Raw genomic sequence first — 21,639 nt, forward strand, 5'->3', positions numbered from 1 at the left:
AGAAATGGGAGAGGGGAGATGGAGAAATGGTTGAAAGCGAGAAGTGCTGAGGAGAGGGAAGCGACGGACGCAGGGGCCCGTCAAGGGAGCGCACCAAGCCCTCCGGGTTAGAACCGCAGAAGAAACAGGAGACGCCGAAAAATCGAGGAATATTAAGCTGCGATCCTGGCACTGGGGGGTTCGGAGGGTTTGTGAGCAGAAGGCTGCCTTTTGCCGCCTGTTCTCTGCAGCCGGTGAAATCCAAACCCCGAAAAACTACTTAACATGGTGCCCTGAATCCTTTCTGCAAGCCTGGACGTGGGGCACTGGTTATCAGAGCATGGGGCCCTGAAACTCCATGTGTGCCTGGGCGTGGGGCCCCTGTGGTCGTCCCTGCGAGGCTGGCGCCCAGCCGTACTCTGTGCTTGGGGCCACAGGACAGGGGGCCCGGTCCTCCTCCTGTGACGGAATATACTGCGGAGGGCCGGGCCAGCTCCCCGCACCAGGCCTCACATTCCTGCTCAAGAACTTTTGCCTATTTTAGTAAAAGAAGGTCTCGGCAGAGAGGGTAAGGAAGAGAGAAATACGATTAAAGAGACGGGAAAAACAACAGGGAGCGAGAGAAACCGAATGGGACTCGGATAAGGGTGCAAAAGGCATAGAAAGAAACAACATGAGAGGCAGAAAGGACAGGACTGTATAGCGCCACGAAGGGAGAACTATGGTTGAGTGGAGCGGGAGAAAACGAAACGCACTTCTCAGAGCTCCATTGGTCTCACATTGTACATCTCCCTCACTAAGACCCCATCAATCACACCACGTACATTTCAGATCTCACCAATCCGCAGCCTGTACATGCCCTTGCACCCGGCATCTTCCTGCCCCACACACAGCATGTGCGTCACAGACCTCCATCATTCGCGGAGTTTATCACTGATGCCACGGGTCGCATCCTGTACATCTCTCCAGTGCTTCTCTTGTACAAGAGTACGCAGGGCCCAAAGCTGTGCTCACGGAGCCCTCGGCTGGCGTCATTGAACGTCTGGGTGCCAGAACCAAGGCTTTTTAGTCTTGAATTCACCTCAACCCTCTTTCTTAACCAGGCACTCCCGCCTCTTTATCTCACTCTTGAATGTTCTTTTTGACCCCTGCCTTCCATCTTTGTCACTGTTTTCCAAGCATTCTCTTCTTCCCCCTTTTGTTTTTCTTTCTCTTGCTATTATCTTCGTCTGTTGAGGAAAAATAAGTCCCTGTCTCCAAATATGAGTGCCAATGGGTACCAAAATGCAACCTCAGACCAAATCCAGAGGCAAATGTATGAATGAGGCAATTCTCAGAGCATTGAATAGACCTTTTAATCAGAGGAATACTATGTCATATTTACCTCCGTAACGGGCCATGTTGGTCTGTTGGGGATATTAATGGAGCCCAGTGTGGCGGGACGTTCATGAATGTGCTGGGTCTATGGGGCGATATTATGCATGTAAATGATGGCCATAAGATCCATAGATGTGAACACTCGGGGAGTTTGGAATTAACTCTATCTCCCAGCCTCGCAGACGGAAACATGAGTGTGTGTGTGTGTGTGTGTGCGGGCGCGCGCGCGCGTGTGTGTGTGTGTGTGTGTGTGTGTGTGTGTGTGTGTGCGCGCCCGCGTGTGTGTCTGTGTGAGCGTGCCTGGGCGTGTGTGTGCATCTGTGTATGTGTACATGCCTGTGTGTGGTTGCCTTTGTATGTGAATGCATGTCTGTGTGTGTGCGCGTGCCTGTGTGTGCGCATCTGTGTATGTGCGCCTGTGTGTATGTTTGTGCATCTGTGTGGGTGCGTGCCTGGGCGCAAGTGCGTATCAGTGTGTGCATCTGTGTGTGTGCGTGCGCGTCCTGGTCGTGTGTGCACATCTGTGTGTGTGTGTGTGTGCGCATCTGTGTGTGTGCGCATCTGTGTTAATGTGTGCATCTCTGTGTGTGTGCGCGCGTGCCTGGGCGTGTGTGCGCAACTGTGTATGTGTGTTTGCCTCTGTGTGTGTGTTAGCCTGTGTATGTAAAAGCATTTGTGCGTGAGTGTGTGTGCCTGTTTATTTTATTTATTTATTTATTTAACTTATATAGCGCGTTATAACCACCGGGGTCTCTAAGCGCTGTTTATCCAGATTACGTAGTGAGGTATGGCATTTACTTGATCCCAGCAGTGCGCCTAGAGGCTGCTCCATGCTTGCTTGAACAATAGTTTTTAACTTTTTCCTGAAGGATAGCAAATTGCATTCCTTCCTAAGTTCTGGGGCCAGTTTGTTCCACAAAGCTGGGAGTGTGTTGGAGAAAGCACGTCCCCCCACCGTGGCCAGTTTGAAACGGGATTGGGACAAGAGGGTGGCGTCCGACGAGCGCAAAGTCCTGCCCGGTATATATGGGAATAGGCGGGATTTCAAATATCTTGGTGCTTTACCATACAGCGCCTTATGTACGATGCACAATCCTTTAAATACAACCCTCTGCCGAATCGGGAGCCAATGTAGCTCCTGCATCAGGGGTGAAGAGTGGGCAGTCCTGGGTTTCTTATAGATCAGTCTGGCCGCATCATTCATAACCCCCTGTAGCTTATCCAGCAGCCGCTGGGGTAAACCTATATACAGGGAGTTTCCGTAGTCCAGCCTAGCCAGGATTGTGGCTGAGACCACGTGTCTCAAGGTGGAAAATGAGAGAAATGCAGAGATCTTCCTTAGTTGTCGTATCAGGCCTATACAAGTACCCACTACCGTGGTGACTTGTTTTTTCATGGATAGTTTATCATCCACGTAAAGGCCCAGACTTTTGACTGCAGTCGCCGGTTTCGGTGGCACACCCAGCTCCGCCGGCCAGAATTTCTTGCTCCAGGGGTTGCCCGAGATGGAAATGGGCAACACTTCCGTCTTGTCCGGGTTGATTTTTAATGAGTTCTCGGACATCCAGTTAACCGTGGCTTTGAGTATGTCCTGCAACCTGGTGGACGCTCCCGGGCCATCATCCAGCCGGATGATTATCTGGGTGTCATCGGCGTAGTTGTATACTAGGCAGTCCATACTATTCAGGAGTGCGATACATGGCTGCAGGTAAATATTAAAAAGTAGGGGTGACAGGGCAGATCCCTGTGGAACCCCGCAAGTAATGGGAGCAGAGGTGGAAAGTAAGTCCCCCAACTGTACTCTTTGTGTCCTGCCCTGCAGGAATGATGTAAGCCATGCATGTGCTGTACCCCTGACACCAAAAGATCTCAACCGCGACAAAAGCTGTTCATGACACACGGTATCAAAGGCCGCGGAGAGATCCAGTAATACCAGGGCGCTCGGTGTTTTTATATCAGCCCGGGTTCTCAATTCATCCAGGATTGATAGCATGACTAATTCCGTGCTATGATTAGCACGGAACCCTGCCTGATTGGACTCCAGCAGGTTGTTGCTCTCTAGATGACCTGAGAGCAATGCCAGCACATGTTGCTCAATTACCTTAGCCAGGAAAGGCAACTGGGAGATGGGTCGGAAGTTCTTCAAACACTTCGTGTCCGATCCGGGTTTTTTTAGTAGAGGAATCAGGCGAGCCTCTTTAAAAGCTAGAGGGACCTGTCCTGTGTGAAGGGAGGTGTTCAGCAGATGCAAAACCTCTTCCTCAATTCCTGGCAATGCCAACTTGAACACATCAGGAGGGCATGGATCCACCAGGGAACCCGATTTGACTCGGTCCGTGATCGTAAATAGTTCCTGTTTTGAAATTGGGGAGAACTCAACTAGCGGTGTAATATCTGGCGGGGCAGTGAGGTCAGGTGGGCAAGGACATTCGAGGGGTGTAGTTGCAGCATTTTCTCCCAGAATATCGGAGATCTTATTCACAAAGAAATCCTGGAACCTCTGGCAATCCTCCTGGGTGAACTCAGTGCTTTGCTCTTTATTTATCCTGAGCTCCGCCAGGACCCGAAAGATTTCCTTCTGTGGATTTCTAGCTGCAACTATTCTTTCCTCAAAGAAAGCAGCCTTCCTAGTTTGGATGGCTAGTTTGTAATTCGCTAAGGATGAAATGTATTCTTTCTTGGCAGTGGCGTCGTACTCTTTCCGCCATGCTCGTTCTTTCTTCCTCACCCCACGTTTCATATCCCGTAGGGAGTCATTGTACCAAGGGGCCCCAGCTCCTCTCTCCACCTTCTTCACTCTACGAAGGGGTGCCACCAAATCAATGGCTCTCCCCAGTTTATGCTGAAGGTGACCACAGAGGACATCAATGTTAGCGTCCTGCTCTTTTACTGAAGGAGACTGTTCCAGGAGATACACCATTTTCTCCCCATCAAAGTTTCTTCACTTCCGAGCCATTTTCCAACCTTCCCCTGGCTTGGACAGATGGCCGCTCAATAAAATTCTGCCCTTTATTAAAAAGTGGTCAGACCAGGCGCAAGGCAAGATCTCTGTAGAACCCTGGACTGGCATAGTGGTCCAGACTAAATCAAGCACATGTCCCTTCTCGTGTGTCGGTCCCTTCTCCTGTTGAGTGAAATCCAAGGAGGAGTTAGCCTCCTCAATCTGTAGTGCTTGTCCCTCTTTGGGGGATTTTTCCCAATGGTAGTTGAAGTCCCCGACAACAACCATTTTGTCATATCTCGAGCGCAGATCCTGAACCAATCTAGTAAAAAGAACCGGGAAATCTGGCGACGCCCAAGGCGGTCGGTATGCCACCAAAAACACCACACATACCGCCCCCCGCCTGATCTTTACCCCCATAACCTCTGCTCCCCCTAGGGTTTCGGATAGAAACCTTTCGGCGCGGAGACGTGCCTGATAGAGAAGAGCTACTCCACCTCCTTTCTTAGCTCCCTCCCTATTGAAATGGAGTGCCAGATAGTTATCTGGTAGGGCCGCCACTAAGTCCGGCGCCGAACAATCCTCCAGCCATGTTTCGGTAAGCGCAAGGGCATCTAGCTCCCCGTCTTCCAGAAGTGAGAAGACCTCCAACTTATGGCCCTGCAGAGAGCGCGTATTCAACAGGCCATAGTTTAGAGTGTGAGCATTAGTCACGCTGCCGCGCTCTTGTGCTCTTGGGTGGAATCAGCAGGCCCTCTCGAGCCAGCAGATGTATGCAGTCCTGATCAAGGTGGGACTTACCCATGTTGAGCTCCAATAATTCACGTCTGGAGTAGGGCAGGATTGGTCCAGGGGTTCTGGCCCCGGGTCCCGGATGGTCACTGATGGGCAAAGATGGGCTCGCCTCTGGCGAGCCTCCGGCTGCGCCTCACCGCTGGGCGTCATCATGGGGGCGTTTAAATAGCACCCAATCGTGCTATGTCTGCAGCAGCAGCTAGAACGCCAACAAAGATGGCGTCTCTTGCCCGCACTTCCCCTCCCAAGATGGCGCCTAACCCCCAGTCCAGCTAACGGGCCGCCAAACAGCGGTGCAGATAACAACAAATTTTAGATGCAGGTATGTCCTAAGAAGCCCCCTAATTGCAGCAAGCCAGAAATTAAATTTGCATTAAAAAACGCGCTAAAATAAAAACGCACAGAACCGCGCTTCAAGCGCCGAGCATGTGGCACAATTTAAAAATCAATTTCAAGGTCCACGATTGGAATTAAATATAGGCAAGTAAATGGCAGTAATCATGAAACAGCAAGCGCAGCAGCAGAGAGTCAGAGAATGCCTCGCCTACACTGACGCTTACCTGAACAGAGCGAGCGCCTGTTTTGATCGACTTAAATAGCACCCAATCGTGCTATGTCTGCAGCAGCAGCTAGAACGCCAACAAAGATGGCGTCTCTTGCCGGCATTTCCCACACCCTGTGGGTGTGTGCGTGTCCAGGGCAATGCAATCCTTCACTTCTTTCAAGATTAACATAAAAATGAATGTTCTGTTTGTACCACATGTGCCGTTGTCAGAATGAAATGACTGCGGATGTGGCCAGGCCTCGCCTCCACATGGGGTTCTGATTAGGTCTTTCCCGCCAGCCTGACGTGTTTTTACAGTTAGGCGGAGCTCACCTTCTTGCCGGGCCTGGGCTCCCGCGGCGTTGAATATTTGCGGTGTTATCTAGGAGTCTCCCCATATCCTGTAAAGTGAGTAAAGCGGGGTGCAGTAGTGTTGGGGTGCAGAGAGAGTGGAGGACGAATAGAAGAACTTTGAGTTAGAAGTTTTAGGTAATTCACAGAAATATTCACATAAATTTTCCCTTCTCTCCCCCTCCGATTCCCTGCCCCCTGGCTGTGCTTGCTTCCCTGCCCCCTGGCTGTGCTTGCTTCCCTGCCCCCTGGCTGTGCTTGCTTCCCTGCCCCCTGGCTGTGCTTGCTTCCCTGGCTGTGCTTGCTTCCCTGCCCCCTGGCTGTGCTTGCTTCCCTGCCCCCTGGCTGTGCTTGCTCCCCTGCACCCTGGCTGTGCTTGCTCCCCTGCACCCTGGCTGTGCTTGCTCCCCTGCACCCTGGCTGTGCTTGCTCCCCTGCTCCCCTGGCTGTGCTTGCTCCCCTGCTCCCCTGGCTGTGCTTGCTCCCCTGGCTGTGCTTGCTCCCCTGTCCCCTGGCTGTGCTTGCTCCCCTGGCTGTGCTTGCTCCCCTGGCTGTGCTTGCTACCCTGGCTGTGCTTGCTCCCCTGGCTGTGCTTGCTTTCCTGCCCCCTCGCTGTGCTTGCTCTCCTGTGTGTATATGTGGCTCTGTGTGTGTGTGTGGCTCTGTGTGTGTGTGTGGCTCTGTGGGTGTGTGGGGGGGCTCTGAGGGTGTGTGGAGGGGCTCTGTGGGTGTGTGTGTGGGGGGCTCTGTGGGTGTGTGTATGGGGGGCTCTGTGGGTGTGGGGGCCTCTGTGGGTGTGGGGGGCTCTGTGGGTGTGGGGGGCTCTGTGGGTGTGGGGGGCTCTGTGGGTGTGGGGGGCTCTGTGGGTGTGGGGGGCTCTGTGGGTGTGGGGGGCTCTGTGGGTGTGGGGGGCTCTGTGGGTGTGGGGGGCTCTGTGGGTGTGGGGGGCTCTGTGGGTGTGTGGGGCTCTGTGGGTGTGTGGGGCTCTGTGGGTGTGTGTGTGTGGGGCTCTGTGGGTGTGTGTGTGTGGGGCTCTGTGGGTGTGTGTGTGTGGGGCTCTGTGGGTGTGTGTGTGGGGGGCTCTGTGGGTGTGTGTGTGTGGGGCTCTGTGGGTGTGTGTGTGGGGCTCTGGGTGTGTGGGTGTGGGGGGCTCTGTGGGTGTGTGTGGGGGGCTCTGTGGGTGTGTGTGTGGGGGGCTCTGTGGGTGTGTGTGTGGGGGGCTCTGTGGGTGGCTCTGTATGTGTGTGTGGGTGGCTTTGTGTGGGTGGGTCTGTGTGGGTGGAAATGCAATAGGTCATGCATTTGCGAGCGATTAACCTATTGGCATTGTAAATGACAATGACATTTATTTAACGATTAAGCTATTGGCAATGTTAATGACAATGCCATTTATTGAAGATTAAAAAAAAATGGCATGAGCAATGCCAATAGCTCTACCTTTAATAATGCCGAGACCATTGCATTGTAAATGCTTGTTGTGTTTTGTTTCCTCCTATAGAGCACCCCCAATTACAGGTATCTTTACGCTTCTCTGTTTGAGTTTGTTTTGGGGTACTATTTTTTTCTTTGTTTCCTGCTCGTGTTTGGCTACTGTTTTCTCACTCGCTCAGAGAGAGCCATTAAACATTGCTTTAAACTTTATCCTTATCTATTTACTTTGTCTGAGTTCAAAGCGAGAGGATTTCACAGTGTGACTTGCCTGTCCCTCAAACTACTCCTACTTCGAAGTATAAGCCGTCCCCATATCGCTGCTTGTTTTAAATGTCGCTCTCCACAACCAGCTTCTGATGCACTCACAGCTCTTTCTTGTCCACTGTAAAGAGAGACAAGCCGACAAGCACTTCCATCGCAAAAGCCTCGGACTGCCTCTGGGTGCGAGACACGATGGTCTGTTCGCAGCAGCTTCCCTCAAGCGTTTAAATTGCGGGCTTAAGCTCTGTTCCCAGATTGTCCTTTTTTGTTGCAGCTACTGTATTCAAAATGTCTTGGTGTTCCAATAAGTGTGGGCGGTTATGCAGGGAAATTCTGGCATAGGGCTTTGCAGTCTCCTCTCAGTCTGATTACTTGTATAGCGTAGGTCTGTTGCCTCTAAACTTCCCTTCTACATATAGATCTCCTATTGTACTTATACCCATCTGACGTAGCATAGTATGCTGCCTTTGCCTTGCATCACTGACAATGAGGGGTGGTTTGCCAGCGGCATTGCTGGCGCGTATTGTGGTAGCTTACGCTTCATATTTCCCAACTTACAGCCTCTGCTGTAGCCTGCACTGTGTATTTCTTTACGGGTTATTTCCATTCATTTTTTTTTTAAAGTAATTTTTATTGTAGTCACACATTGCTAAGGCCATCGCTCATGCATATACAGTATTGACCAGGATGCTGTTTCACGTTATTTCTCATCCCATTTTACACAGCCTGCAAGCCCACATCCCGGGGGCCGGTCGGCGGCAATTCCTCAGCTCCCCCATGCCTGATGCCAGTGCTACAGGAATAGCGTTCCGCAGTAGTATGTGTGTGGCTACTTTTAATCCCTCTCCTAACTAGCCTATATAACTCCCCCCTTAATCCCCCCCCATACTCATTAAGCACCCCCCCCCCCGTCCGCTCGATGGGTCTCTTGGTGTTTTCGCCTAGGCATGATCTCAATTCTCCTGCGACTACTGGCTCTACTCCCTCTCGATTAGTTTAAGTTGCTGCCCCTGTCTGCGCTGAGGGTCTCCTCCTCGTCTACCACCCCGCTATCCCTGAGGGCCTGCACTAGTATCTCCCAGGCCGTTGCCATTTCCAACGCCCTTGTGTTAGTGGTCCTGCGCGCCATCTGGTATCTGTGTGCTATCACAAACCCCCATTTCAAAAATTCGTTGTGCCACCGCCTGTGAGTTGGACCCGTTTTTGCCTTCCAGTTTCTGGTTATCTCCCGTTTGGCTACCATCAATCCCATATCAATGAATTTGCTTGAGAGTTTGTTTTTGGGGGTATGAGGGAACCAATGCAGGAGACACGCCGCCGGGTCAAATTCGACGGTTCTTTCCGTGACCTCATTCAGGGTCTCTCCTATGCCCTGCCAATAGTCCCGAAGGGCCGGACAAGACCACAACATATGCACAAGCTCAGCTCCCTCTTTAGTACAGCGGGGGCACGCCGCCTCTGCCACACCAAAATACCTCTTAATCCTCGCGGGGGTCATGTATGCCCTGTGCAATATATAGTAGTGGATGATCTGAAACCTCGCGTTTCTCGTACTGTTACGAGCCCGGCGTACGAGCTGTGCCCACGTCGTGTCAGGGATGTCCTTGCCCAAATCAGTTTCCCACTTGGCCTTTAACGTCTCGAGGGGTGGCAAATGTTCACGAAGCATCCTATTATACAAGCAAGTCACCGCCTTGATTGTTCCCGCTGCCATCATGGTATATTGGCAAGTCATAGACGTCTCAGGCTCCGCTAGCCCCGTTCCCCAATGCTTTTGAATCGCCCCTATTACCGCTGCGTGAAGGAGGTAACCCCCGTGAGAGGTCGAAGCGTTCCTGAAGGTCTGGAAACGGGAGGAGCGCTCCGTTTTCAAAAAGGCCTCCTACTACCTGTATCCCCGCCTCCTCCCATCGCTGCAGGCGCGACCAATCGCCCTCATGCGGCAACGCCGTCAGCATGCCCAGCGGTATTTCCGGGGCATATGGGTGCAGTACTCCCGCTCGCCGCTGCGCCCGGTTCCACCACTGCTGAAACGTGCTTTGCTCAATGGTCAATTCCCGAACAGCAATTTTCTGCCGCAAGGCGATATAGGCCAGGACGTGCCGTGGCGTGCCTCTCAGCCTGTCGTCCTCCGGACCCCGATACACTTGTGCCACCTCCTGCGTGAAGATCTGCAATTGGGCAGCGAGATAGTAGAGCTCGTAGTCCGGGACTGCAAGTCCCCCCTCCTCTTTCGGGCGGGTGAGCGTTGCCAATGCCACCCTACATCTACCCGCTCCCCACAGGAATGCGGATAGCTGGGATCTGAGTTGTCGGAAAAAGGAGCTAGGAATCCAGATCGGAAGCGTGCAGAAGTAATATACCAAGCGCGGCAGCGCCACCATCTTCAATAGGGCTATGCGGCCAGCAATAGAGAGCGGAAGTGTGGCCCAAAAGGCCATACTGCTCTTCAGCCCCCGCACGCAGCGCCCCACGTTACCCTCGAACAGGTCCGCGGCTGAATGATAAATGTGAACTCCGAGGTATTTGAGACAAGTCGGTTCCCAAGTAAGCATTGGTCGGTGGTCAGGCCGGGCGGTGCCCCCCGCGTCGGGAACAAGCTCGTCTTGGTCCAATTAACCTTCAGCCCCAAGAGCTCACCAAATCGTCCTAGCATTCCTTCTGCGCCCTCCAGTTCTGTTGCGTCATTTTCAAGAAACAGCAGGAGGTCGTCGGCGTACAGTGAGATAAACTGCTGCCCATCCCTGGCTTGCACACCTGCAAAATATCGCCCCGCTCGGGCCTCAGCCGCCAGAGGCTCGATCGCTAACGCGAACAGGAGGGGGACAGGGAGCATCCCTGTCGGGTGCCTCTCTCCACCGGGTATTGGTGGGATATCAAGGTTCCGACTCTCCCTCTTGCCACTGCCGCCACATAAAGAACCCGCGTCCATTGGATATAACCTTCGCCTAAACCGAAGCGTTCCATTACTGTGTATAGATAGTCCCATTCTAAACTATCGAACGCCTTTTCGATGTCAACCGAGAGGACCAGTGGGGCTCGGTCTTCCTGCTGCGAGTCTTCCATGAGGCGGATGAGCCGTCTAATATTGAGTGTCGTGTTCCGGGCAGGGATAAAACCGTTCTGATCTTCATGGATCAGGCCAGGCATATGCTGTAAGAGCCTCGCCGCTAGTATAGAGCTCAAGATTTTATAGTCGGCGGTCAGCATGGAGAGCGGCCTGTAAGACGCGGGGCTGTTACTCTCCCTACCGGATTTCAGAAGCGGTATCACTATTGCTTCTCGCATTGATTGAGGCAGGTGGCCCGCAGCCCTGGCCTCCTTGTAGACGGATAGGAGTCGCGGCGCTAAGATGTCCAGATACTTGCTATAAAATTCAATGGGCAGCCCATCTATCCCCGGCGTCTTGTTGCGGGCCATTTTCTTGACTGCTCCTCTGATCTCTCCCAAGTCTATATCTTTCCCCAGCTCCTTTGCCTGCTCCTCATCCAGCCGCGGCAGGGTAAGGCCATCTAGGAAGGCCGCTGCCGCATCCACCCGGTCGCACGGGTCGCTTTTATAAAGGCCCTCTTAATACTTTTGGAAACCATCCACTATGGCCGACTGGGTGTAGTGCATGTGGCCCTCCTCATCTGTGATGTGCAGAATGGGGGAGCAGCGTTTCGTGGGGTTTGCAAGCCACGCCAACAGGGTGCCTGTCTTATCCCCCTCCACATGAGATCGAAGCGTATATGCCCGATGGTCAAAAGCTCGAAGTCGCTCTACCTCGACCGTCACCGCTTCTCTAGCTGAGCTGACTGCCTCCTGGAGTTCCGGGTGACCAGGTCGCCCCCTTTCTGCTTCTCGCAATTTAGTGTCTGCCCTATCCAGATCCGCTAACAGCACCCTCCTCGTGCCCACGTACTTTGTTATACATTGACCCCTCATCACCACCTTAAAGGCATCCCATTCCATTGCCCTAGAGGCTGTTGACCTCTCATTGTCAGTGAAATACTGGACCATGCCATCCTCCAGGGCTGCACCAAAAAGTGGATCCTCCAGAGTTTCCGGCCTAAGTTTCCAGGTCGGCACCCGGGGCGTCTCGTTCACCCAGGCTAAATGAATCAGGAGCAGATTGTGGTCCGAGATTGTTCTTGTTAAATACTCTGACCAAGTTACGGCCGGCAACACGCCTTGAGAGCATAATATCGCATCTAGCCGGACGTGGAGATCATGTAACCCGGAAAAGAACGAGTAATCTCGGTCGGTTGGATGTTGTGCCCTCCATGCATCGGTCAACCCCCAGCTCTCCTGCCATTCCAGTCTACCCTTGGAGATTCGGTGCACAGGGGAGTCCCTCAAGGGCGGGTGAGATCTATCCAAATTCACGTCCGCTATGGAGTTAAAGTCCCCTCCCAGAAGGATCGGGCCCGCTAGGAAACGTGCCAGTGTCCCCGACAGTCCCGCATAAAAGGACAATGTCTCTGCCTCTCAGCTTGCCCTCCACCACTACATACCTCCCCTCCTGGTCTATCAGCTGCCCTGTTGGTTGAAAAGGTGTTCCCGCTCTGATCCATATTAAGGCTCCCCTAGCGTATGCTGAGTAACAAGTATGAAAGATCTTCCCCCTCCATCTCCTCTGTAGCGCCACCCCTTCCTGCTTCGTGATGTGTGTTCCTGTAGAGTTATTTCCATTCATTTATGGGTCAGAATATTGTTTAGCGAATGTGATGAGCATCTTCTTCATCTGCAGCTAAAAGCGGCAAATATCTCACTGGATGATACCAGTAGTGCGCATATTGCTCTGAGCGCATAAATAGTGTAGCATGAAGTCCTCCCTGCTCGTACGGTAGTGCCATAGTTTTCCAGCCTATTCTTGGGTACTTCCCGGCCCAGACCAGTCTGACTATATGCGTTTGATGTTAAATAGATAGAGAAATGTAAGCAATATGACCATTTTTACTATGGCTATCCTATTTGCTAGTGTTAGAGGGAGCGTAATCCACTTTTCCACTTGAGTTTCTAGCTTAACTATTGCTTTCCCATAGTTTGTTCTGATTACTTCAGTTGGGTCTCTGTGCATCCATATTCCCAGGTATTTAACTGGGTCCGTTTGCCATTCTAACGGGCAGTCCAGGGGGCATGGTTTAGTTACCTCCATCAGCGGGACCACCGTGGATTTACTCCAATTAATTGTGAGCCCAGAGTATCCGCCAAACTTAATGTTCTCTCTCAAGAGTCTAGATAAATTGTTCTGGGGATCTCTAACGCACAGCATCATATCATTTGCAAAGAGTGATATTCCTATAGGGCGTTGGTGGAATTTAAGTGCAGTATCTGTGTGCTTCTGCCTTACTTTGCAGGCTAGCGGTTCAAGTGCTATAGTAAATAGTAGCGGGGACAGCGGACATCCCTGCCTCGTTCCAAGCCGGATTCGCACCTGTTCCGACACCTTCCCATGCACTATGATCCTGGCAACTGAGTCTGTGTAAATGAGTTTTATCCATCATATTACTACCTCAGGCATTCCCATTCTCTGCATTATTGCATATAGAGAGACTCATTCTACTAGGCTTTGGCTGCATCTAATAATACAGCCGCTGCCTCTAACTCTAACTATGGGTACCGTAAATGTTGGAGCGCAAATATGCTACGCATATTGTGAGATGTCGCCCTTTCCGATGTGAAGTCAGATTGGTCCGGCAATATAATATTTTGCATTAGTGGCGCTAACCTAATGGCTATTAGTTTAGCCCGTATTTTGGCATCTGTGTTTGAGGGATAGTGGACGGTAGGAATCGCATCTATCCTGTGCTTTATCAGTAGCGTTATTATTAGAGCTTCTCTGAGCGCGGGAGGTAGGATTTGCTTCCCGCATGCATCTTAATACATGTCTACTAAGTGTGGGCTTAGCAGGTCATTATATTCTTTATAAAACTTGTTGGTTAGTCCATCTGGACCTGGTGCCTTGCCATTAGGTAATTACTTTATGGCCTCTTGGACATCTAGTATCGTTATCGGTTGCCAAGCTTTTGCTATATCCTCGAGATACTCCACAAGTTCTTCCATATTTGTTGTCCCGGAGGATGCATACATTTTACTATACAACGCCATAAATGTTTTGGAAATCTCAATAGTGTCAGTGTGTTACACCATTGTCATCAATGATTTGTGCTACTATTGTGCTTCTAGCTTGTATTTTTTGGGCTAGCATATGTCCCGACCTCCCTGTATGCTCTTGCTCTTTGGCCCTTCTTTATGTACTTGATTTTATGTTATGAAAACTCATTTTATAGCGTAATTTGCTCTCTTATCTTCCGTAGTTCCACTGCACTGCGTGTTCGTTCATAATCTTCCTCTAATTTTTTATTGTATTTCCAATTTTATGCAGTTTTTGTGCGTATGTCCTTCAGTATTCCAGCGCTTGTACTAATGCATACGCCGCGGACAGTTGCCTTGAAGGCCTCCCACACTATCCTTGGATCCTCCACCGATCGCACATTTATCTGAAGTACTCCTCTACTGCTTCCCGATAGTTTTACTATAAACAGGATCTAAAAGGGATTTTGAGTTGAATCTCCATATGTATTGGGGTGGTGCATAGGTAGGTTTGTCCTTCCTTCTTGCTCGGGTTCCATATTCGCCATGCGTCCATGATGTCAAATTCTTCCATGCTGCCTAGTATCACTTTCGCAGTTTGTTTGTGATGCTCTATCACATTTGGTGATCTATCATGGGTCTCACATAGTGTCACATTTAGATTGCCACCCCATAAAATGTCCATTTGTGGCAGCTCTCTGTTTATTATATATGGTACTGTAAATCCCAGGGTCATCTGTATTTGGCCCGTTTGGGTTTTCCATCCCTAACCGAGAGCCCTGTAGCATACCAATGAGGATCACATATCTGCCTTGGTCATCTGTGATAACCCTGTCTAGTTGAAATTGCCCTCCTTTCTTGATCATTTTCAGCACTCCTCGTGAGTATGAGGAATACGAAGACGCTACTGTGACCTCCGCCCATCTTTTCCCTATTGCTTTGTCTGTGTGTGCGGTTAAGTGCTTCTCCTGCAGCATAGCTACTTCTATTTGGTGTCTATCGAGATATGCCAGCACTTGTCTAATTTCCTGGGATTGTTCATTCCCCTTACATTCCATGTTATACATTTTATCAATTTACAGCGACTTTGTTTACTCATTGATCCCGTGGATACATATACGCTTACAGTACAGCGTCCATATAAACACATCTGTTGCATGACTCATGAACATAACTTTGTCTAACAGAACAGTCCCCCCCCCCACGCATTCCAAAAATGTTGGAGAATACCCCATTTGGCCATTTAACATAGAGCTTTAGAACAACTACTATTTCATTCCTAGAAATACTTATTAATTGGGGCCTATCCACTGTGGGGACACGCCGGAGTCCCATCTTACGCCCCGGTTGTAAGCGTTAACTTATGTGTTCAGCCACTTAGTTACTATGCATTCGGACTGTGGTACATGTAACAAACTGTTCTTAATCCATCCTTTGATAAGGAACACCTCTTTGGGCCTTAAATAGACCAGTCTCTAGAAAAGATGAAAAAATAATACTAAAGTTGTAAAGTCTATGGGAGCACTTCAATCGCCTTCTAAGTATGGGCGAATTTTGCGGATCTGCGGTCCTTGAATTCGCCAAAAAATCCGCGGATTTTCCGGCGAAATCTCAGATTTTTTTAAAGATTTGCACTGAAGTACTTTATACTGGCTAATCCAGTAAGTGCTACCTCTTTGGGTAAATGTATAGCGCTTTTCCTACACTGCAGCTGCGTAAAGGGCCAGATGATTTGTCTCCACTGACCATGTGTGCCTGTAACTTTGCCACCGCGCCAAAAGGTGCCGAGGTCCCTTGAGTGAGCTGTCCATCATAGTTGGGAAAGGGCGGGAAGACGTTTGACACCCTATTGTGTGGTGCAGGGCTTTTATGTGTGTCAACATGCCTCTTGTGTTAAGGGTCAGAGCGAGCAGGGCAGCAGGTGAGGAGAAAGCAGCCTCCTGGTCACAGGAACTACATGGGGGTTGCGCTCGAGAAACTCCTGGATTCAAAGACCTCCCTCGAGTATTACAGCTAATTTTCGACGGCAGATATGGGGTTAAAGCACACTTGCCCAGCATCGACCGTGCTCACTAATGTTTTGGGCTGATTAAAAGGTTACTGAAGTTGAGCTTCAACTCGGGCACCTGCTTTATTTATATCTGTAAGTGCTTCCTGTTGAGGTTTAATTTTTGGCCCAAAGGAAGCACTTACAGCGTTAAGGCAGGTGCCCGAGTTGAAGCTAACTTTGTAACCATTTTAGAATGGCGCCGGCAAGCTGCCAGAGTTGAAGTTGCAACTTCAACTCTGGCAGCTTGCCGGCGCCATTCTAAAATAGTTACAAAGTTAGCTTCAACTCGGGCACCTGCCTTAACTGTAAGTGCTTCCTGTGAGCCAAAAAAAAAATCCGCCCGTGAGCGGATTTGGAGATTTTTCTGAAATTTCGCGAGATTCCCGGATCGTGATATTGCTGAAAATCCGCAAATTCCTCGAGCAGAACAGATTTTTGGCCCACAGTTACTTTTTACCGGAGAGTCCTTTTGTCGCTCCTATTAGAGAGGAGGCGCCAAAACTAACACTACAGATGCAGCCACACCTTCATACAAGACACAAAGACTATCATCCCCCTCTAGTGGATTCTAAAGGGTGGATATAGAGGGAACAATTCTAAAGGGAGACGTACCTTCCAGTCCACTAACCAGCAGTGACTTGCTAGCACCCAACCCCCCACCACCACCAACGATTCATCGCCTGTCTGGGGAAGATTCCAACTGTTTTTTTCCCATTTGGCATTAAATAACATCAGACAAATGGGTTTTGGATATTATCCAACCTGGTTATTGCCTGGAGCTTACTAGGAATCCCCCTAAATTTCAACCTTGCATTCACAAACACAACACCACTAACCGCTTCTCAAACAAGAAGTACAAGCTCTTCTAACAAAAGGATCTATAGAGCCAGTTCTATTACAATATTGAGGATACGGAGTTTACTCACTTTACTTCCAAATCCCAAAGAAGGACTGGTCTCTATGACCAATATTAGATCTCAGACCATTAAACCTATACAAACTGTCAGCACTTCAATATGGTCACCCTTCAACAAGTGCTTCCACATCTACAACAAGGCGAATTTATGTCCACACTAGACTTAAAGGACGCATACTTCCATATTACTGTCCACCCAGCACATCGCAAATATCTCAGATTTTTCATGGCAGGAAATCACAATCAATTCAAAGTACTTCCATTTGGAGTGCCTACTGCACCCAGAATATTCACAAAATGTCCAGCAGTAGCAGCAGCTCATCTAAGAAGACAAAAAAATAATTTCTTCCCATATCTGGACTATTGGCTCATCAAAGCCACAAAAAGAAAGTGTTTACAACACACTCAAGCTACCATAAGCCTTCTCCATCATTTAGGATTTACAGTCCATGCACAAAAGTCCCATCTTTAACCCTCACAACTGCAAACATATCTGGGAGCAACACTAAAAACACACAGCTCTAGCCTCTCCCAATGCAACCAGAATTCAAAACTTTCAAATGTTATTACTACAGTTTCAAAACAACTAATACCTAACAGTGAAAACTTTCATTCAACTGTTAAGGATGATATCATGCAGTGCAATAGTGCCTCACGCAAGATTAAACATGTGTCCTCTACAGGAAGGCTCATCACGTCAGTGCAATCAATTACAGGGTCAATTAACAGATCTAGTGTCGATAGACAACCACACTCCTCACTCTTTGCAGTGGTGGAACACACAAAAGGGCGGCCCTTTATCGACCCGATTCCACAAGTCATACTAACAGCAGATGTATCCCCCACAGGGAGGGGTGCCCTTCTCCAGCATTTAACAATTCAGGGCTTATGGGACACCAAACACAAAAGTCTCCACATCAGTTACTTGTAGCTTCTAGCTGTTAATCTAGCACTAAAAGCTTTTCAGCCTCACCTCACATGGAAAGTTGTCCTAGTCTAGACAATATGGCAGCTAAGTACAAAAACAGGGGGACACCCACTTTCTACAGTTCTCACACCTCTCTGATTATTTGGAGTTGGGCAATACATCACAAAAATAATCTTCTGGGAGAACGCCTTCCAGGCATGCACAACCAGTTTTCTGACCACCTCCGCAGGATGCAGCAACAAGTACACGAATGGGAACTTCAGCCCCAGGTTCTCCTTCCATACTTCCAAAAATGGGGATTCCAGCAGATAGACCTTTTTGCCACAGCAAAGAACTCAAAATGCCCAAACTTCGCCTCCAGATTCCCACACCATCTATCCAAAGGCAATGCCCTATGGATGAACTGGTCAGGGATATTTGCTTACTCTTTTCCGCCTCTCCTTCTCCTTCTATTTCTGGTTCAGAAACTCAGGAAGATATCACTCACACTGATTCTAGTGGCTCCCACATGGGCTTGTCAACCATGGTTCACCACATACTAGAAACTGTCAGTAGTTACACACCAAAAACTGCACTTCACTTCCAACTTTCTCACACAGAACAGTGGAGAAATCAAACATCCAAACCCCAAGGGGCTTAATCTAGCAATCTGGCTCCTGAAGTCCGAGTTTGGATACCTAAATCGACCACCAGATTGTATGGCAGTTCTCGAAGAAGCAAGATAACCTACCACTAGAGTATGTTCTGTAGCAAAGAGGAAAAGGTTTATTATATATTCTAATAATAAAACAATTGATCCGCTAGATGTATCCATGCAAAAAATTATTTATCTTTTGCATCTACAGCGAGTTTGCTTAGCCTGCACATTCATTTGACTACACCTTGCAACAGTAGCTGCATAGCTGCTAAACAGACAACATTTATCATTTTTCAAAGTTCCAGTAATTAAAGCTTTTATGGAAGACCTTAAAAGATTACCGCCACCCAGGTTACTACCTGCACCGGTCTGGAACCTTAACATTGTTCTCACAAGGCTTATGGGTCCCCCTTTTGATCCATTACACAATTGTGCATTACAATTTCTTTCATGGAAGGTCGCCTTTCTAATTGTTACCACTTCCTTAAGACGTGTTGGTGAGCTACAGGCATTAACTTTAGAAGAACCTTTCTTTCAACTTCACAAAGATAGTGGTTCTTCATACAAACCTGAAAATCATTCCAAAAGTAGTTTTCATGCTTTCCATAATAACCAATCAGTTAAGTTGCCAGTGTTCTTCCCTCAACCTGATTCAGTAGCAGAAAATGCTCTGCACACACTTTGTCAAAAGAGAGCTGTTATACTATACTGATAGAACAAAAGATTTTCGTAAAACAAAACAACCTTTTGTTGCATTTGCTCCACCTTTAAAGAAAATCCTATCTCTAAATCCGGTATTTCTATTATAGATGGATTGTTAAATGTGTTCAAACTTGCTATATTAAAGCTAAAAGCACTTTAGCTATACCTCCTAGGGCATATTCTCTTTGCAGAATAGGAGCAGCTATGGCGTTTTTTTGGTAACATTCTCTCAGCTGACCTATGTAAAGCAGCTACATGGTCTACACCACACATATTTACCAAACATTGTGTGGATGTATTAGCACGTCAACAAACTAATGGTGGACAAGCAGTGCTAAAAACACGTTTTCAAACAACTGCAACACCCACTGGTTAGCCTCCGCTTTGGGAAGATACTGATATACAATCTATGCAAAGTGTATCTACAACACACATGCCTTGACCGGATTGTTACTTACCCTGTAAGCATCTGTTCTTGGCATGTAGAGCTGTAGAATCACATGCACACTCCCTCCTTCCCGGACAGCTCTGGTTGTTGCAGTTCTTACTATTCACATTACATACAAATGGACATCTCAGTAATACACTTACTTACGCCATTCTCACCCTCTTACTGGAAAAGAATCTAACAATGGAGTCGATGCCGAAGTGCACTATCACAAAAAGGAGGAGTGACCTTACCTTGTGACTGTAAAAGACTTCTTCGAAGAAAAACAACTTGCAAACATCCGGACCCAACACTAGATGGCAGGAGTATGCAAAGCTTGTGAATCTACAGCTCTGCATGCCAAGAACAGATCAGATGCTTACAGGGTAGGTAACATAATCCATATATATATATATCATATTTTAGAGAGAGAAACTTTCCTTTGGAGTTGCATTGGAATGCGACTCCTATTGTTGGGATATCAACCAATATTAATTTGTGAAACAATTGTTTCAGAATAGTAACACCTCTTCCTGAAGGCTACTTTCTGTTAAATAAATTCAGATTCATCAGACCCAATCTCCACTAGATGAAAAGGAATGATATGAATGTAGTAGCTCAGCGAGCAATATGAACGTGCTGTTGATTAGCAGAGGAATTTGGGTTCCTTTCAAGGTTGTAAGGATCTGGTTGCAGAGTTTGTTGATTCCTACAAGCCATCAAAGACTATTCTATATTAAATAAATAGAAGGGAGACGTAGCCCATACTGAATGTAGGTCTATTTTAAACTGCCAAATGCATCATTATAAAACTTAACTTATTTTTGAACTTACTTTGCCTAGTTTGAGCACATTATCTGTCCTCTTTTCAGAGAATTAATGCAGTGTGTGGTTTGTAGGGTATTCTACTATATGGCTGTAATTGTAAATACAGTTTTGTGAATTCCTTGTCTTGCAGTCAACTCCTACGGACATTCACCAGCTTCTGCCATCCCCTGTGGTCAGCCCTCCTACACAGTGCTGCCAGGCTACCCCATCCAAACCTCACCAACATACAGTCCACAAGGTGAGTATAGAGAATACAGGAGTTTGATGGTGCTACTCGGTATGGGAGCTCACATTTCTTGGCCTGTAACACTGATAAAGCATGGGTGGAGGTGTTCAAATAAAGTGCCTAATGTAAAAACGAAGTGCCAGAGGCTGACAGGACACTTTAGGATGTAAGTTCATTCTGTTTAAGCTACCCAGTTCTGACTAGACACTACTGTGAGTAAGCTACACATAGTTATTAACTTGTGCAGATTCCTACTATGACCCCCTTTTCAACGTGTCAGAAACTAGAATAGTTTTTCTCAGTGATAAATCACCAGTGGCATTTGGAGCTATTCAATGTTCCTTATGGAATAACATCACCACGATATGACACATTGGAAGTAGGTGTGTTCAATTTGTGATATCACTTTCCACCTTCTTCATCGTTCCATATACACTATATGGAGCCTCTGATATTTTCTAGGTCATTTGTTTCCTCTTGGGGAGAATTACCTTTAAGAAGGTTTTACAAGGTCTCCAGCTAAGTTATCAATTGTCAAGCTTTCTAAGCAGATGTTAGTGGCTGTTTCATGCAAGTACTGCCTCGGGTGCACAGGCTTGTTACAAAGTGCAGTGCACTGTAACTTGTGTGATGTAATGCACCTTAAGCCCATCAGGGAGTGAAAGGTCAAGCTAACCATTACAGCAGTGAGAAAGCAATTGAACAAGGCTTCCAAGTCACATTCTTGAAGCTTCCCACACACTATCATATGTGATAGGAAAAAAAACACGAATGTTCGAGGCATATGAGCTGCAGATTGTACACTTAGCATTAGATCGCCACCTGGTGTTGGGCTTGGATGATTGCATCATGTTGTCGTTTTGGCAGAAGTCTTTGTAGTCACGAGATAGGTGACTCCTGCCTTGGACGATAGTGCGCATGGGCATCGGCTCCATCCTTAGATTTTTTTTTTCTGCCACTGGGTTCGGATGCAACTTTTCTGCTCCGGTTTGAAAATCTACTTTTCAAAGACTTTGACACACAAAACTTTCTGAAAACAAACTTTAACTTCAATATACATAGACTCAACCTCATCACTTTGATTCCGGTCGTCGACGCGGGCCGTTGGGCCTACCCATGTGGTGAGGTCTACACCTCACGGAAAGGACACCCTCCAACAAATGGCCCG

General features: G+C 48.3%; 1 protein-coding gene across 2 annotated transcripts in view; it reads left to right on the forward strand.

Annotated features, from left to right (window-relative positions):
• Positions 1-21,639, forward strand: part of FOXJ2 (forkhead box J2) — a 330,968-nt gene that overhangs the window by 289,774 nt on the left and 19,555 nt on the right. For both annotated transcript variants that reach the window (XM_086932973.1, XM_086932974.1), the window contains exon 10: positions 20,376-20,483. In XM_086932973.1, coding sequence (XP_086789099.1) covers positions 20,376-20,483 — 108 coding nt within the window. The remainder of the gene's footprint in view (positions 1-20,375; positions 20,484-21,639) is intronic.

The sequence above is a fragment of the Lissotriton vulgaris genome, chromosome 7 (genome assembly GCF_964263255.1).
Source record: "Lissotriton vulgaris chromosome 7, aLisVul1.2, whole genome shotgun sequence".
Classification (NCBI taxonomy): domain Eukaryota; kingdom Metazoa; phylum Chordata; class Amphibia; order Caudata; family Salamandridae; genus Lissotriton; species Lissotriton vulgaris.